Source organism: Ceratotherium simum, chromosome 10 (assembly GCF_057802395.1).
Source record: "Ceratotherium simum simum isolate JZ-2026a chromosome 10, ASM5780239v1, whole genome shotgun sequence".
Classification (NCBI taxonomy): domain Eukaryota; kingdom Metazoa; phylum Chordata; class Mammalia; order Perissodactyla; family Rhinocerotidae; genus Ceratotherium; species Ceratotherium simum.
In genome coordinates, this window is record NC_141909.1 from 58,194,607 (window position 1) to 58,214,360 (window position 19,754).

The window sequence follows — 19,754 nt, forward strand, 5'->3', positions numbered from 1 at the left end:
AGAAGTGTCTGTTCATTTCCTCTGCCCACTTTTAGATTGGGTTGTTCTTTTTGTTGTTCAGTTGTGTGAGTTCTTTATATATTATGGAGATCAACCCCTTGTCAGATGTATGTTTTGCCAATATTCTCTCCCAGCTGATGGGTTGTCTGTTCATCTTGATTCTGGTTTCCTTTGTCTTGTAGAAGCTCTTTAATCTGATAAAGTCCCACTTGTTTATTTTTTCTTTAGTTTCCCTAGTCTGGGTAGGTATGTCATCTGAAAAGATTCCTTTATGACCAATGTCAAATAGTGTGTTGCCTATATTTTCTTCTATGAGTTTTATAGTTTCAGGTCTCACCTTCAGGTCTTTGATCTATTTTGAGTTAATTTTTGTGAATGGCGGTAGCAGATGGTCCACTTTCATTCTTTTGCATGTGGCTGTCCAGTTTTCCCAACACCATTTACTGAAGAGACTTTCCTTTCTCCATTGTATGTTCTTAGCTCCTTTGTCGAAAATTAGCTGTCCGTATATGGGTGGTTTTATTTCTGGGCTTTCAATTCTGTTCCATTGATCTGTGTGTCTGTTTTTGTACCAGTACCATGCTGTTTTGATTACTATTGCTTTGTAGTATGTTTTGAAGTCAGGGATTGTGATGCCTCCTGCTTTGTTCTTTTTTCTTAGGATAGCTTTAGCTATTCGGGGTCTTTTGTTGCCCCATATAAATTTTAGTATTCTTTTTTCTATTTCCGTGAAGAATGTCATTGGGATTATGATTGGGATTGCATTGAATCTGTAGATTGCTTTAGGTAATATAGACATTTTAACTATGTTTATTCTTCCAATCCACGTGCATGGGATATCTTTCCATTTCTTTATGTCATCATCGATTTCTTTCAATAATGTCTTGTAGTTCTCATTGTATAGGTCATTCACCTCCTTGGTAAGATTTATTCCTAGGTATTTTATTCTTTTTGATGCAATTGTAAATGGTATTATCTTTTTGAGCTCTCTTTCTGTTAGTTCATAATTAGCATACAGAAATAGGAAAGTGAAATAGAAAGTGATTTATCCCTTGGCCACACTTTTTTCATAAAGGAGAACAATAGAGCTTAGTGGAATTTATTTCTGTGGCATTTTATAGTTTGCTTATTAGCACTTTCACCTTTGTTAATTTGTCTAACATTATGCTCCATTGCATTCCATGTTCCTTAGGACAGTTTCATAATCATAAAAAGAGTTGTTAGAGAATTGTCCAGGATGCCAACCTAAATATTTACATAAGGGAAGGACTTTGTACTTTTTAAAATTTCTACTGTATCTACAGTTGGTCCCCCTTTTTAATTCCTAATACTATAAATTTGTGCATTCCTTGTCTTTTTCATTCATTTTTTAAGAAGTGTGTCTGTTGTTATTGTGAATTTTTAGAAAATCAGCTTTTAATTTTAATGACCAACTCTATTGATATTTTCTTTTTTGTTAATTTCTGATTTTATCTATCATATTTCCTTTTGTCCATTTTTTATGGGTTTATTCTTTTTCTAATTTCTAGAGTTTTGGATATTTAGCTCATTAATTTCTAATTATTTTTCTTTACTTATAGGAGCATTTAACACCATGGATTTTTCTGTACATAGTGCTTTAGCTGATTCATAAAAGTTTTGATGTGTAGTATCTTTTTAATCACTCTTAGATCTTTTCTAATTTCTAGTATTTCTTCCTTGACTTGTTAAGTTTTCTATAGAATAGATTTTTATAGTTATCTTTTAAAATTGATTTTTAAATTAATTGCATTGTGTTTGGAGAATATTTGTTTGATATTGACTCTTTAGATTGATTGAAATTTACTTTATAGCCTATGCATAGTTAATTTTTTAAATATTCCACATGTGCTTGAAAAGAACATATGTTCTCTAAGTGTTTGTATACTGGGTTCTAGTAAATCCATTAATATAACTTCTTAATTTTAGGGTTCACATCTTTTCTAGCCTAACACATTTTGTGTTTGCTTAATATATATCAATCACTCAGAGTTGTGTTTTAAGCAAAATAGGATGATTGCAGATTTGTTGGGTTTTCTGTGTAATTCCATCAATTTTTAATATATGTATTTTAAGACCAAATTCAAAGTTGCATGTCTTTCTGGCAAATTGCAAGTTTTATCATTGTCATTTATCATTTTATCATTTATCATTTATCAAAGTGATTCATTTTGTCTATAAAATGCTTTTTTTTTTGACTTACAGTCTGTTTTATATGAAATTAATACTTAACATCTTAGCTTTCTTTTGGGTGACTTTCCTTCTCCTATATCTTTTTACACTCCTTTAGTTTCAACCTTAAGTTTTAGATGTGTCTCCAAATAGAATATAGATGATTTTTTTTAGAAAGCAGTGTCATCATCTGTATTGTATAATAGGTGAGTTTAATCCATTTACATTTATTGTAATTAATTATGTATATGGATTTATATTTCCCTTCTTATTTTGTATTTTGTTTGTCAAGATTTTCTTTGCTTTTCTTCTTCTGCCCTTTCCTACCTTCTATTGAATATTCTGAGTTTTATGTATTCTAATTTTTTCTTCCTCCGTTTCAGAGGTTATTCATTATATTTTTATACTTTTAATAGAAAGATTACCTATAAATCATTAACATAAATACTTGACTTACAAAAGTCTAAAATTCTAAAGGTAAAAATTATCTCTCTCCTCTTCCCAAAAGTAATAGCATTCACAGAAAGCTTTAATTGTAAGCACCCGTCTCCAAACTTATATATTATTTTTATTCTTTATTTTAGGTCCACCTTGGTTTTTACCTTGATGTTAGTCAATTATGCTTATTTTTACTTACCCATATTTTTACCAGATTCTTTCCTTGCTGTTGCTTTTTCATCTCACTCTTTTTAGGGTTTATTCTTCTTCTTACAACATGCATTCTTAAGAATCTCATTCAGTAAGGGTATGTTTGTGTTAAATACAGTCTTTCTGAAATGTCTTTTACCCCTCATTCTTGAAAGAAGGTTCATTTATTACTATAAAGTATTAGGTTGTATTAGTATAAAATTTAAGTTGGTGGTTCTTTTCTATTGTATTTTAAAGACATTATATTTTCTGGCCTCTGTTTTGCTATAGAGAAGTCTTTTGCTAGTCTAAATGTTTTAGGTTTGAAGAAAATCTTCCATATTTTCCCCTTTGATTTCTTCCCATATCTACCCTTTGTCTTTGGTGTTTCTGCATTTTTGGCTATGCTATATATAGATACATATTATTTCAACTTATCTTGCTATAAACTTAATTTTGTGTCCTGATTCTGAAGATTCGTGTCTTTCATCAACTCTAGAAAAATTTTCATCATCTTTTTTTTAGTATTGCTACTCCCTCCATTTATCCATTATTTCTGTCTTCTTTGGGTACTCCCTATTGGTTATATGTTGGACCCTGCATTCTCCTTCACATTTTTTTATCTCATTTATAGTTCTCTTTTCTTTACAATCGGGGTAATTTTCAAACATGAGAATGCCTTTAAACATAATGGGAGTGAAAGTACAGTAATACTTTGAAAGCAGGAAAAATTGTCATATCATGAGTTTCCTTAATCGAAAAGACTCTTAGTGATTGGAATGTGTAGCACAAGAACTATACATTTTGACTCATTGGTGAAATCTTATGCACTCTCTTACCCTTATAATAGTATACTTTGTTGATTGGCTAAAACAAACTTGCACTTGATAAACTGAATTTCTATAAGTTGTTTAAGTTATTTTATTGTAAAACTGCATGAGAACTAGTTTTGAAGACCCATTAAATTAGAGTTTGTGAGAATTTGACTTCATATTCTTCAATCCTTTCTTTGTTGAGCTCTGCCTTTTATGTCTTGTCAGCACCCTCCATACCTTCTTCCCTGGTGCCTTAAATTAATGGCCAGGTTTTGATTGCAGTCTGGAGGCATAATGGCCATGCTAGGGCTTCACTTTGGTTCTCTTGGTGTTCCTATTTGCTTTTTAGTAACAATTACAGTAACTGGACAAATAAAGAAATTTTTATAAGAGTTACTTTTGAGAAAAGAGACACAGTATTGGTTTTCTCAACTTCCCAATCCAGATCTAAATGCATCACTTCATTTTCAAAAGTAATAAAACATATGCTATAGTGACTGGAAAATAGCAGGATATGATGTTAAAAATATTATCCTACTTCTGAAAGGAATGCTTGTGCTCTGAGAACTCAGGGAGGGGAAGTCTTGATAAAATAATGTAGCCAAGAATTTCACCATGTGTAATAATCCCAAATAGCATTTTTTCCAGGGAAGAGACATTAAGTCAAGAATAAATACATATTCTGTGGTTCTTTATCTAGACAGATTCAGGGGATTAGGTGTTTAGGGGACAAAAGGTGTGGTTGTGACGACAGCAGTTTATTCTGTAAGGCATTCTTTTTTCATCTCCTGTCGTTTCTTGGAGTGACACTCTATGGACCAGATGGACTCTCAGGACGGATGGAATGAGATGATCTCTCTGAAGGGTGAGGTGCAGATAACTGGAAGATTTGGGTCACTTTTAGAGTTGTATCATGTGGAAATATGTTATCTATCAATCTCAGTTATCTACCTTAATCTTGTGAAATCAGGCATGTTTTTCTGATACTCCATTTGGCAACTGGCAAGCCATCGCAGAAAGGAATGTGAAAATAATTTAAGAAAATGGATCATTCTGTTCAGAGATTAATTCATCTGTTCATGAATAGAGCATAATAAATCCAGAGAAAACTTACCTGCCAGATTCCATAGGAGAAAAAAAGTTATTTCTAACCTCAGTGATGCCATTGGCTCAATTAATGAGTAAGTAGCACATCATTTCCCAAAAGTATATTCTATGGAAAAGTGTTCTATTGGATGTTAATAGGTCTGCTTTAAAAAAGAAAAAGTCCAGGTATTGTGCTAATCAGTATTGTGACTCTCCAAGGAACAGAGAACTTTTCACCTTTTTTTTGTGCTAGCATCTCCTAGAATAGTGCTTTTCAGAACACCAGTTTGTAAACACTGATTTAGAAGAATGTTTATCACCCAACGAATCCTTCAGGAACTGTCCTCACACCTGAAAAAGGATGAGGTTAAAAAGTATGTGCCTTCATGATGTCATATTCAGACAGCAGGTAATCTGTATGGACTGGATGTGTAGAAAGATAAGATGAAATGTAAATAGAAAAGAGAAAGGCCCAGGAAACACTAAAGCATAAAGTATGTTGCACAGAGCTGCCACCCAGGCTGATTTCTTCTTTATTTAGCACCTTTTAAATATATAAATTTTTATTTGTTTATTATTATTTATAAATTAAATTATTATTATTTATTATTATTAAAATATGTAATTTATTTTGAGAAAAAATTAAGTGCTGAAAAGTACAAAGAATATATCAATCACTCACCAGTATTCAGATTCAATGACTGTTAATTTTTTGTGACATTTGCTTCTAAGGTTTTTTCTTCTGCCCACCTCCTTGCTTTATAAGGGTGATCTTCTTTTGGAGGGGGTGGGAGGATTTTTTCACAGGGTCTGAGAGCTCTATATTGCATAATGGGGAAGAGAATGACCTTGACCAAAAGTCTAAAGCAGCTGAAAGAGTCTTGAAACTAAATTGTCTGCACTGAGATTTCATTGTTGAAACACTAGAGTCCCTGTGGCTGAAAGTAATCACCTGTTGAAGGGTAATTCTTTTAAAAAAAGGTAAAATCATGACTCTAATGCAGATATAAAATGAACATCTGTCAAAGAATGTATTTAACTCATTAATGAATGAAGGAACCGGTCAGATGGTATAACCCATTTAAAGGAGAATTCAGCACACACACACAAACACACACACACACACACACACGCACGCACAAACATGCTAGTGGGCTTGCTGAAATGAATTTACAAATAGTTGCAAACTGGTCAATATCCAGAGGGCAACAATCAATTGCAACTCTGCTGCACTCATCACAACTCATCTGTGTTTCTGTGGACAAAAAGGATTTGCATTACTATCAGTTTTCTACAAATTACAGAGTTGTAAAATAACTCAAAGACAAAGAAAGGCAGAGATGACCTGGAAGGGTGTGTTAGACGTGCAGTGGTTTTGCCTATTTCAAAATCATTTACAATTTTCCTGATACACCAAATCATTTAGTTTGTATCATCCCATGCAAGAATTGTGCAGCTTCGTGAACTATTGGAACGGGACTATAGGTAGAAGAAAAAATAAGCAGTGGTGTTCAGCGTGGATTGTGAAACTCTTCCTTTCAGATCCTGGATCTTTGTGCGTAGGTGGGTGGTGGGGGAGGACTGAGGAGGGAGTGAGTGTGCTTCGAGGGCAGCGCTTTTACTTTTGTTTGGCCAGTAATTTGGACAGGTGATCTTCAGGGAATTTACGTAAACTGTTATGAGTGGTGGCCCCTCCCATACTTTAGTTCCAGCAAGAGACCATTGTCACCTCAGTAGTGGGTGGAGAGAATGGCCTGGGATCTTCACCAGAGGCAACTTGGAGCATTTGACCGTGGTGCCCAAAAGTCTGCAGACACTTGTTTAAAGAGTTATTAGGACGAGTCTGGAATCCTTTCCTTCCACCTTACATGATAAGATCCATAAAGGAAGACTCACTTTCTTTATTCGTTGAGTCACTAGTTTTTTAACTTAAATCTTGAGAAACCCAGTAGGAAACATCTGCTGCTAGAGCCTTTTAAAAATATATGACCGATGTTCAAGTAGGATGTAGGTGATATGAGCTCAGAGAGATGTCGCCTAATCTTGTTATATTTTCTCAGAGTTTAGGACAGCTTCTTGAGCAGAGCAGGCACTCAGTAAGTGTAGAAAATCACTGGCTTCCTTTCAGCATTTGACACCGTAGCACCTTCCTTCCTTGGCTTCAGCCACATGCTTTCCTCTCACTTTTCTGACTCTTTCTATTTTTTTCTCTATTCCGGTGCCTGGATATTCTTTCTTTTCCTGTGCCTTAATGCTAGAACTCCCCATAGCTCAATCTTTGGTCCTTAAATCTTCTCTCACAGATCTCGAGCCTCATGTGTCTCAAATATATTCTCTGCCCTTTTGACTCATTTGAGCACTAGGCCTTGTTTTCCCAATTGCCTAAAATATTCAGTTCCTCTTAAATGCCTGTTGACTCCTCAGAATTCAACATGTGCTAAACTAAGCTCATTTTCTTCTTTCCCAAATTAGCATATTTGGGATCCTTGTTCCTGTTCATGCTCCTGTTTTTCTCCAGCACCCCAGCTTGGAATCTCAGAAATAATCTTTGACCTCTTTCCTCCATCCATTTTTATATAAATCAATCATTGAACTAACAGTGTAGCATCTCATTGCCTCCTGCTTGGAATTCAGTGCTCTTTTCCTACTGTTTTCCTGGTTTACCTGCACTTTTTAAAATTTTTTTTGTGAGGAAGATCAGCCCTGAGCTAACATCCATGCTAATCCTCCTCTTTTTGTTGAGGAAGACCGGCTCTGAGCTAACATCTATTGCCAATCCTCCTCCTTTTTTTTTTTCCCCCCCCAAAGCCCCAGTAGATAGTTGTATGGCATAGTTGCACATCCTTCTAGTTGCTGTATGTGGGACGCGGCCTCAGCATGGCCGGACAAGTGGTGTGTCGGTGTGCGCCCAGGATCCGAACCCGGGCCGCCAGTAGCGGAGCGCGCACACTTAACCACTAAGCCACGGGGCCAGCCCTTTCCTGCACTTTTTATTCCAAAGTAAATGAGAAGAGGCTGTGTTGTGTTGAGGGTTGACCACAGACTTTGATCTGAAGCCTGACCCACCTGGTCCCAGCCTTGGCATAGAGCGACTCACTAACCGGGCAACTTGGAGCAAGTGATTTAAATTCTCTAAACAATGTCAGTTTTAGTGTCTCAAAAGTAGGAGGTTGAATGCTTATATTACAGGATTGTTGTGAATATAAATAAAATAATAGTTGTCTAAAAGTGCCTAGCACAGTGCCTTATACATAATAACTACCCAGGAAATGTTTGTCGATTTGTTGAATCACATTTTGTGGCATGCTCTGTCATATGAATTGCAATACAGGTTAAGAAAACTAGTGGCAAAACATCTAGTGTTTGAGTCAAGTTGGTGGATTTTATGGTATTGTTAGTAAAGAGGATATGCCACTGATTTGTAAAAGTGTTAGAGCAGTTCAGTAGAACTGACATTAGTGGCTGTCAAGTTACATGATGGAAGCTCTCTGAAGCTCATTTCCTTGGACGGATAAGTGGGGAAAAGAGGATGCACATAAACTTATGTTCATGCGTGTCAATTTATATCACACATTCAAAAATTCCTACAAATAGATGGATGTCTTCAAATGATAAACAGTAATTTTTAGGCATCTTAATTTTTATTATGAATATTTTTTTATCATCTCAGTGTCGCCTGGTAAAACTTGATCTGAGCAGCCTGCTCATATTTGTCGGCATCAATATCCCTTTCTTTTTTAGGGAAAAAGTGTTAAAATAAAAAACATACATCTTTCTAGCTTTGGTGGAGAGCAAGGAGGAGAAGGCAGGTAAGGTAGGCGTACCTTCCTGGTAACAGGAAGCCAGTGTCCATTCTGCCTGGAACGTGGCTCCACCAAAGAGTGGGGGAATTCTCTTCAGTGCCAATACATCATTCCTCTCCATTTAGTGATGGTTTTCCCGTGTGCCAGCAACAGTGTTTTGCACAGTGGTATTTTTCAGGACCTAGGGCTCAGGCTTCTACAGTCTTAATACTTAAACCCCCAAATCTGCCTTGTTGCCATAAAAGGTGTTTGGCAAATTAATATTTTTGCTAATATCAGATGGTGAGTTCCCTTTGAACATCCAACACTTCCTTGATTTTGAACATTTAGCTCCATTTTAGAATGAAGGAAGGGCGTAATGAGTATTATAGAGAAAATTGAAAGTAATACTTTTTAGAGCCTTGTCCTTTTAGAATTGAAAAGCTTTTAGAAAAAAGGAGAGGAGATAACTGAGAAGGGGTAGTTATCGATAACCGCACATTGAAATCTAATTACAGACATTGGTAGTGGTGGTTGCTGATGGTTATGGGTGTAAAAAATGAAATATTTTAAGCAAGGGTTTATTTATACTCAAGAGGAGACTGATAGGCTGTTATTGTGGGAGGTCAGTTCAGTTACAGTAGCCAAATATGGTGCAGGTATGCACAGCGAAATGCACAGTGAAATGGCTGGTGCAGTAATTTGCCCGAATTCTGAGCTGCTGTAGACACTCACTTTTTTCCTTGCTTTTCTTTCAATTCTCTTTTCTAAAGTTGACCCTTTACCTTCTCAGAATATGGCCTTTATGTCTATACGGTGTGAAATGATGGGTATAGTGTTCAAGACTTGGTTGAAATGATGATTCTATGTTTCTAGTTTTGAAACCAGAAGTTTTAAGTTTCTAAATGGTTGCCCTATTCAAGTTGTAGGTAGCATAACTGCTTTCAAAGTTACGTTTAAACATGGACTCTCAGATTTTATGCATATACATAATCTCATTTAAGATTCAAAATTTCATGTAAATGTTATTAAAATTATATTTATAATTTTTATATTTATAAAATTAAAGTTGACCAAGATATCACAAGGTGACTTAAAGCAATGTTCTTCTTGTTGGTAATTATCTTGGACGTATAATGATTGTGGGAATGCAGGGGGAGGGCTGGCAACAGGGGAAGTACTCAGTCATTAGAGGAAGTGAGGGTGAGACATTTGGCCATGGTGGGCTTTTCAGAGTGGACCAAGCAGGAAAAAGGAAACGGTCTCTATGGTTGTTGTGTGTGGGTGAAGACAATTAACAGTCAAGTGTCATATGCAAAACGGAAAAATTTACTCTGTCTTGGAATGAAAGGCAAACATGGTATGCAAAAAGAACATGAAAACAAAATTAGGTGAGGTATCATGTGAAAAAGGAAACTTGCTTGGCTAAAGTAAAGTAACTATTTACTGGAGGTCAGGCAGGGAGCACAGACAGTGCCATTCAAATAGGCAGTAACAGTAACTACTGCATACTTGTTTATTCCCTTCCCTGGCAGAGATGCCTATAGGGTAAGACCAGGTGACCACACCATGAAACCTGCCCTGCTTTCTCTGTGGCCCGTCAGATGCACGCTGTGACATTCTCTTAATAGGTTTGTGATGGTTAATGATTTCACATTATTATTTCTGTTCCTCTTTGGAAACCAAGTAGTAAATGGAGATGGTGATCCCTGGGTGTTCATGTGTTCCCAGAGAAATGGTAGGATCCTGGAATTAGAGAAGATGGGAGACAAAACGTCATTCAGGTGATTATATGTCCTAGTCCTGATTCTCCAGGTTGAAAACAGTTACTTGGTTTATTTGGGCCTGGAATTTTATAGCCCAGCCTGGTTCTTCTCAGCATGCCTCAGAGTAGTTTTCTTTATTTTTTGTTGGTAAATGTTTTCAATGAATGAAACATGAAACCATATTTTAAAAGTGGCTGAAGTTTTAGCAATTAGGAAATAAATGACTAAAGCCTAGCTGAAAATACGTATGCTCTTTTTGGTCACCTCCCCAATGCTTGACCACATTAGTGGTTGAATAGGGTTTAGTTTTTATATATAGATTTAGTGTTGGGCTAAGCACTTTTGCATCCATGTATCATGGTATATAGGTGTTATTACCTATGTTTTATGGACAACAAAGCCAGAGAGGTTAAGTGACTCACCTAAAGTCATATAGATGACTTGTGGCAGCGATGCGATTGGAACCCAGATCTTCTAATTCCATAGTTGGTGACCTTTTTACCAATTGAATAGGTGAAATCTGTTATACGAGTCTTTCTATAAATTATTTTCTAAGTGAATTCTATGTTGCATTATTAAGTGAACCTATACACTAAAAAAAAGTTACATTCCAGTTGAATAAAAAATTATATATGATGCCCTGATAATAAAATCACATGTAAAAATATAGCATGTTTTTATCATCACATACTTGAAGGAAAATAACTTTCTGATAAACCAATAATAAATAATGTCAAATACCAACATTAAGTCTGAAAACATGGATATTAATAAGTGCTATAGTCAAAATATGTTAAAATAAAACTCTTTAAAAGTAAAACCATACAGAAGTGACTTGGTTTGTGAATTCCTTAATTTAGGAATTATGTTAAGTGAGATATAGTGGTACTTCAACTTAAGAGAAATTTATCCTGCAAACTTAGACTATCAAAAATGTTCAGATTGTTGTTTCATCTTGAAATGAGGAACTAAACGAATAAATCTAGCAGGGAGTCATTCAACTGATAAAGATGGAAGAAGAAGCATTAGCAATAAACAAGGACTGCTAACGGCCCACTCCTTCCTCCCTGTGCCATCCTCAACCCAGACTGGGCAGGGAGAGTGATACGAGATGCTGGGCAGGCTCAGCTCTGTGATGGCAGGAAGGCTCAGGCCACCAGGACCGATTCCATAATTTCTACTTCCGAATGAGCGGCTCTTTTCCCCCACTAATCTACTGTTTTGTAATGAGTGAGTTAAAATTTTTTTTTTTTTTTTAATTTTGCTTTCAGATGTGGCTCACAGGCTAGATTTGAAAATAAATGTCGGCCTTTACCTTATCAGATACTATGTGGCCTTATTTTTAAACATTCTTTCCTCGAAGGGCCTGTGTATAGCGCAGAGGCCTTCAGGAGACAAGCAGGGGCAGGATAGTGGATTACAGCCTGGGGCACTTATTTGCTTGAGAAAAATTGCTGCCAGATGAGTGGTTTCAAAAAACTCAGGCTGCTGATGTGGCCTTTAGTGGGTAGAGGCTTAGAGGGAGTGTAGTTTCTCCTCTCCTTTGTAAATATTTGCTGGAGCTAATGGGTTTTTGTGTGCATGTGTATTTCCTTTTTCTGTTGGGGAAATTACAAGTAATACAGGAACATCCTGTGATAAAATACATGAAATGAGGCTGAGGGGATGGATGCATGAAGTAGAAGAAACGTGCCCCAGGTCTCTGGAATGCTTATTATGACTAAAGTCTTGGTATCTGGATTTGTCTACAGGTGATTAACTATAGTGTAAATAGAGGAATGTGTGAGGCATAAATAAATAGGCTATCCCATTAGCAACTTGCAGCATAAAAAGCATGCATCCCCACCAAAGAAACCATAAATGCTTTCACAAGCTTCAATTTTATTTTATTTTAAATTAGTACCTACCCTGGAAGAATTCCAGTGAGAAAAATCTCGTGTAATCGCAAATATTCATGCTTTTAGATGAGCAGAGCTTCCATGGCATTGCTTAAATGGTAAGATAAATGGCTCTCCCAATTCAGTATCTGCTAATCTGATTAGATGCCTGCATTAAGGTAGTGAGACTGGGAATTATTTAAATCTGAGTTTCCAAGCAAAGAAACGTGGGAAAGATCTCCAACTGTGATGGTTGATTCTGTGGAAAATAGGAATGTAGAAATTTCTGAAAATACTAATCTTTGTTCCCTTAATCTTCTCTTTAAAAGGAAGTTTAAATATAGCTCCAATATAATAGAATTGCCTTGTTAACGTTTTAATTTACCAATCCTCACTTTATGAAATTACATGTTAATAAATATTTTGTAACCACAAATTACATCCCAAATTATTTACTTGCCACCTTTTAATAAACTTAGTTCTCTTTTCTGGAGGTAGTGTCTAAGGAGCCTTTTTTGGAGCTTGAGGAAAGCTCTCCCGGCAGGGCACCAGAAAGGCTCTTATCTAGCCAAAAGAGCCCCACTGGGCTCCTGCGGGTGAGGCATAGCGGCAGGAGGGATGTGAGAGGACAGAAGGACAGGCTGGTAGCCCTGGTCTCCCCTTCTACTGCCCCCAGAGATCAGGAGAGAGTGCCAGGGCGAGCCCATCACCCTTGTTCTCGCCTGTCACCCTAACCAGGTGGGAGCAAAGAGCCAGCTGGCCCTTCTAGTGCCAGGAACCCCCATAGGGCTCTCAATCTCCTCCCTCCCTCCGCTGGACTCTCTTAGAGAAAGCTCTCTCCTCATTCTGCTCCTTTCTGAAAATAGTTTCTTTGTGGATATGGGCAATGGAAAGAAGATATGGCTGTATCTTTTCTTGCTAAAACCTAGTTACCTGGGCATTGGGTACCTGCAGCAGGAGAGATGTCAGGGTGGTTACAGGGGAGCCACCCACATTAGAAAGCTTCTCTCCTGAGCACAACACCTGCTTTTTCTTGGCCCATTAGCTTGAGATGCCCTTTGGCTAGCCCAAGTCCTGTCTCCTCATGTGGGGGAGTGGGGGAGTAAAACCTTTCATTGAAATATAACATACATAGAAAAAAGTCCATAGGTCATAAGTGTACATCTCAAGGAATTTTCACAAATAGAAGCACCCATGTAACCAGTATCCAGATGAAGTTTATCTTTTTATAATGGTATGTATTTCCTAATTATAAAAGCACTCTGTAGGAACTTTGGAAAATTCAGCAAAGTATAATAAACAAAATAAGAAGCACTCATTGTACCTACTCTCCCCAAAATGACCACTGATAACTTTTTGGTGTGTTTCCAGTCTATCTGACTGTCCCTCCCCCTCGCACACACAGATATGTGCGTGCCCATAAATACATGTACACAGTACCACAACCTCTGAAGCTTCATGCGTGTGTGCACATACACACAAGAAGTTCTAAGTAGTTGCAATAACTTAACATACAGATTTTTAGAAATTTCACTGCCTCGTTGGCTTCATCAGCATAATGGCCGGGAAAGCAAAGGAAACTGAAAACCATCTGTCTGTCTCCTTGATAGCAGGAAAAGGGCTCCTCCCTCCGTCTCTCAGAAAACTAAGGCTTGACGATCAGCAGTTCAAAGACCTCTGAGTAGAGAACCTCTTCAAGCAGAACAGAGGCGAGAACTGGACTCAGATTTTCTGGCTACTCTGCAAAACTGAACCCCTTTAGGCTCCGGCTTCATTTTTGCCAGAAAGCCAACTTTACTTTTTTCTTTTAATTAGCTCTCTTGCAGATACTCAAATAGCCTTTAACCACAGAAGCTCTTGCTTTAACAAAAGGAAGCTGAGTCAAAACGTTGGAAATCCGCCCGGTGGTTTTCTGAGTTGCAGCAAAGGGACCCCCCCCCCCCATCACTACTAAAATGGATGAGACGATGCCTTCGCAGTGCTGGTTGCTTTGGTCCTCGCTGAGTTCCCTGCTCACATCGCAGGAGGAGAACAGTTGGCACCAGCATCCCGTTGCTGTTGGTGGTGCAGAGCGTGTTGCCCATCTGCCTCCCAGCTGGCCAAGGGCACAGCTTCTGCAGAGGGCTTGATGGAGAGTCCCTCGTGCTGGGAAAAGTTTCCCTCAGAACTGCCTATGCATCTCTTTTTTTTAAAATATATTTTATTTTCTTATACACTGGGGATTTGAATTATTATATATATAGAAGCTTTATTGGACTTTCTGTATTTGTAAAATGTCTTCTCAGATCACTTCTTTCTCTTTGCTTGTGAAAAACATGTTCAGGAACAGTATGAAGTGGCCGGTATGTTTACGTGTGTTCTTGTTGTATTGTCTTTGCAGTAGAAATCAGCTGTCCGCCCTGCCTGCCTGCCTGTGTGGTCTGCCTCTCAAAGTCTTAATTGCAAGTAACAACAAACTTGGATCGCTGCCAGAAGAGATAGGGCAGCTCAAACAGTTAATGGAGTTGGTATGTTACTGATTTTTAACATGCTCTTTTTTGTTTGTTTACTAATCATAGCTTATCAAGGTAGTCAGAGAGACTTTTTGCTACAGTCGTACAAGGGGGAGCCTACGTTGTGGGAGGCATTGATAAAGGCATTATGTAAGGAAAGGAAAAATCTTGGCTTTGCTGTGACAGACACAGTTTCTGAAATTTACAGGTTTCCTGTAGTGTTTACTTCCTCAAGTTCCCGGGATTTACAGTTCCTGAAGTTTACAGGTTATCATATGGTAGTTAGGTTATTTTTTTTCAGATTGCATATAAGTTTGTGATAAATTATGGATAAACTGGCAAAATAGTCTACAAATAAGTTAGTAGGCCACACTTTACAAATGTATATAATTAAGTCAGAAAGAATAGAGTGCTCTGATTCTGTAAGGATTTTTGTAACCATTGTCCTAAATTGATGTAACTTTAAAATGTGACCATATCCCCAGGGATAAAAAAAGAAGGATGAGTTCTAGATGGGCAGAGATGGGTTGTAAGTGTGTGCCTGAGACCAAGATGCACTGCTCTATTTCAGCTCTTTCACTACTGAGTTACTTACCTTGTTTCTAAAATAGAAAAGAATGAATCCTTTCTAGACTTCCATTGAGCTCAGATGGGTGAATAAAGAGACAAGAATGAGCAATCAGGCTAGAACGTAATCGTTTTTATCCGTAATAGTTTATCCTCCAAGCAAGCATTATTCCCTGCTGACCTTGTGTCAAGCACAGAGCTGGATGTTGTGATTACAACCATGAAAAGGACACGGAACGTTTCTTCAAGTAGATTCCAGTCTAAACATTGATGGCCGATACTTCTCTTGCGTGCCCATTCCAGTTAATTTCTTTGGGGCCACCTGGAACACAGTCTTGATGGCTTGTGGGGCCCAGATAGAGAGTGCTGTGATCCCTTAGTCGTGTCTGCAGTGGGAATTTGCTAGGAAAGTGACAGCACCTGTGTCATGTGTGTATCAACTTTGATTTTAGTAGAGAAATGAGTAATTGCTGTATAAAGGCAGTAGAGCTATAAAAAGAGTGCCTTTTTCAGGACTTATGTGATGGCAGTATCTGAAACCCATTCCACTAGGTCACAATGAGAGTTGGAGTTGGTTAGAAAGATGCAGGGGTCTTCCCATCATTCAGCATCAGGACGTTTGCTCAGGGATCATGAGTGACTAGAACAAGACTCTGTGAAGTTGTCAAGAACCATGACAGTGGTTTGTTTTCTCGCCCAGCTTCCTGTTCTTCTCCATAAAATGGAGAAGTTGCCTAGCCCACAGATCCCAGGTTTAAATGTCCACCAGCTGAAGCACTTAGCAGGGACCTACTAGCATATCCCAGGCCCAATTTCTAAGTGAGAGAGACAAGATCTGAGTCCCATGTCCCCTCGTGACTCAACCGGTGATGCTCAAGGCACACGGTCACATTGCCCAGATGCGGCTGCTTGGCTGCCACCACGGGGCCAATTCTGAAAGAAGATGGATATTAATTGGGCAGACGCTCCCTCCCCCTGAAGTCTTTATTGCAAGAAATATGTGCATGGGGTAGGGGATGATTGATTCAGTCTCAGAGTTGGGAAGGGTTTATAAGGGAAGAGACCCTTGAGAGGCCGTTTGTGGAAGTCTACATGGGATTATTTCCTTGATGGAAAAAAAAAGGCAGGGACAGAGCAGGCATTGAAGAGAGAAAGGACAGCTTGTGCCAAGGCAGGACGGCCCGGGAGTACATGGCATGCCTGGGGTCTGGGAAGCAGTTAAAGCTTGCAGAGGCCAGGCGGAACGGGGCTGGGTACTCCATCCCCTGGCCATCACCTTAGATTTAAGCCAGCATCAACTTCTTCACAGCACATTTAAGGCCTCCATGGTCTGGCCCCTGCTTCATGTCCAGGTTCATCTCTTCCCCTGGCCCCTCACCCTCTGAGTTCCAGCCCTCTGGGAATGCACCTTGTTCATTCTCACTTCTGGACCTTGGAGCACATCACTCTTTCTACATGACCTGTTTCTTTCTTCTCCTCTTCTCTTGGTCAGTTCTTAGCCAAGTTAACTCTCCTTTCCTCCAAAAAGCCTTCCTAGATCCTCTAGGCCTGAGTCAGGTGCTCCTAAGGCAAGCACCCTATACCTGTCACAGAATTTTCATGGCATCACATTTGTCTTCTTACTGGACATTCTCCACGCCAGCTCCCCCCACACCTTGAAAGCTGCTTAAGGATAGGAACCGCATCTGCCTTGCTGTCATATCCCAGTGCCTGGCACAGGAGAGACACCCAATAAATGTTTGCTGAATGCTGCTGTCACATGGTGGAAAGTGGGCCTGGAAAGGTGGCTTGGGACAGATGGTGAGGACTTCCAAGTGCCGTGCCGGGTGGGGGGACAACTCTATCTTGAGTCCAAGTTAATTCAGAAGGTGCCGTTTTGACTGGTTCCAGAAAACCAAACAAAACAAAAATACAGAATAATGTTTCGGATGAAACTGATAGTTACAGGCTTTAAAAAAAAAAATGCTTCCTTTGTGAGTCTGATAAGCCACAGAATCCAGGTTTGCTAAAATTTGGAGTGGGGCTTGCAAACATAATATGAATAGTAAGTTGGGTTTTTTCCCACTTCTCAGTCTCCCTCGGATGGGTGGCACACTGGTGAGATCAGGCTTCTGGAAGCTTTTGGCAGCCAGGCTGTGTTTCTGTTCCACTGCACCCTGGGCTTCAGCCGACAGCGTGCCATCCATCAGCTGTGCTGCTCCAGCCACAGACCCGCTCATCTGTTAATAGGTGGCGCGTGTGCTGAGCCCAGGAGCCAGCCCCACACCAGCAGGGCTTTCCTCCAATACTCTTGTCAGCTGCTGGCTGGCATGTGGCAGAAGTAGGACAGCACCGTCTCCAGCCTCGAGACACACGAGATGCTGGGTGGTTGTAAGGGACGCCCTGAGCTTTCTCAGGCGCCTTGACCAGAGCCCAGCTCTCATGAAGGCTGCCCTGCCTCTTAGTTACAGTACTCTCATCTGTCGGCCCTTGATCTTTTCTCCAGCAGCAGTAACTGTTGAACCCTCGAGTCCTAGGATGTTAGAGCCATCGAGGTTTTAAAAGGCATCTAATCCAAGCTCTTGACATCTCACAAATGGAGAAACTCAAGCAGAGGGATGGTGTAACTAACTTGTAACCTAAGCTGAAATAGCCTCCCCCCGCGCTGTCCCATGGGAAGATAATGCAAGCAGCAAGTGTAATTTTAAATGTACTGGTAGCCACATTAAAAAAAAAAGAAGCAAGTGAAATAATTTTAATAATATATTTTATTTAACCCAAGATAGCCAAAATATTATTACATCAACATGTATGCAGTATAAAATTAATGCAATATTTTATATTTTTTTCATACCAAGTCTTCAAAATCCAGTGTGTATTTTACACTGAAAGCACATGACAGATTGGATAGCCACATTTCTCATGCTCAGTAGCCACGTGTGGCTAGTGGCCACCCTACTGGCCGGGGCAGCGCTATAGCTTGTGTTCTTTGCTGACCCATGTGCATGAGCAAGCTTGATTTTTGTAGAAAGCATTTATTTATGAAGTTGGTAAAAATTTAATAAGTTGACATTATTTAACCACAAGGGGTGACTGGCCTTGCTTAAAGGTCACAGACTAAAAAAAGATTAGTTTCCATTTGTTCTTATTTATCTTTCATCTTTTTGCTTAAAATAGTAATGTTGCTATAGGTAACCATATCAGATGATTTTTAGCTATCAGTTGGAAAAAATTCCCTGGAGAGCCTGAAGTCATTCTAGAATTGCATGGGAGGCTTCTGTTTTGTGGTTACATGGTAACCAACTTGTTAAAAATTTGGGAGCTCCCCAAGCATTCAGAGTACCTTAAGCCACTTAAGTGCTGATAAAATCTCTCAGCTTATTAGGCTTTGAGCGTTGTTGAGCTATTTTGGAAGAAATATTTTTAAATCTTTCACATTAGACTCAAGAGTATCCTAAACTGATTCGTAAACTCTATTTTCTTCCAAGTGTGAGTGGAGCATTCCAGAATCGTCATTGCTTAAAAAACAGAACACTGTACCCATCTACAAGAAAGGAGTTGTGCTTTCTAATTTTTGAGAGGAATTGGAGTTGGAAAACAATATCTTACCTTTTTAAATGCGTCATAGTTATCTAAGAATCTTAAAACAAAAAGCATTCCTGTTCAGTGATTGGCTTGTCCAGCCATTGAGATCATGCAGGGAAAATAGAAAAGCAATTCCTCCTCCTTCCATGAAGAAGCACTACGGAGATGTCCTTTTCTTGCGTCCACAAGAGAGGCCAGGATGTATTTCCACATTGCTTCAGGTGCAGGAGAACTTAGGGAATCTTAGCTCTATGGAGCCAGCCCTTCCAGGGTCATTTCTGATGGGAACAATCTAGAGCATTCTGACCTCCTTGGGCACTTTGACTTACTTCTGTACAGCTTGTTCCCTCAGAGCTGTCACTGCATGTATATGTTGCTTTGCAAGGCTTTGTATCTGCACATTCTTTCTTCAGGGAAAGAGACAAAGCAGTGGCATTTACTGAGCACCTACTGTATGCCAGGCACTCTGCTAGGTACATGACATGTATTATTTCATATACTTTTGACAATAACCCAGCAAGGTAGGTATCATATATACATTTTAGAGACAAGTTTGCATTTCAGAATTACTTACCTGAAGCCATGGGGCTACGAAGTGGTGGAACTAGGGCGCAAACCAGGTTTGTCTCATGAAAGCCCACACTCTTTCCGCAGCACAATCCTGCTGTGCTCATTGTGCCGTTATCTAGACTGTAAGTGCCTCAAGGAGAAGGGCCATGATTCTCTCTTCAGAGTTCCCTGGTTCTACTTGCAGTGGTTTTCCCGTTAGGGTTGTGGCAGGCCATGACCAGCTGAAAGTGAATCAGAAAATGTTACAAAAATAGGGTGTGGTACAAATGGGCAGTGTCTGTCTGAAAGTTTGCTTTCTGAGGAACCACAGCCAGGCAGGAGGGTCAGTAGACGTCTCTTGTGTTGACTAAACCTCATTTCACTCATTAAAACCATGTTAACACGCTGGAAACATGGTTCTTTTACTATCACATCATGC

At 39.0% G+C, this 19,754-nt stretch overlaps 1 protein-coding gene across 4 annotated transcripts in view; it reads left to right on the forward strand.

The window, feature by feature from the left end:
• The window catches only part of LRCH1 (leucine rich repeats and calponin homology domain containing 1), a 198,001-nt gene that overhangs the window by 98,307 nt on the left and 79,940 nt on the right, over nt 1-19,754 (forward strand). For all 4 annotated transcript variants that reach the window (XM_004433649.3, XM_004433650.3, XM_004433651.3 and 1 more), the window contains exon 3: nt 14,524-14,650. In XM_004433649.3, coding sequence (XP_004433706.1) covers nt 14,524-14,650 — 127 coding nt within the window. The remainder of the gene's footprint in view (nt 1-14,523; nt 14,651-19,754) is intronic.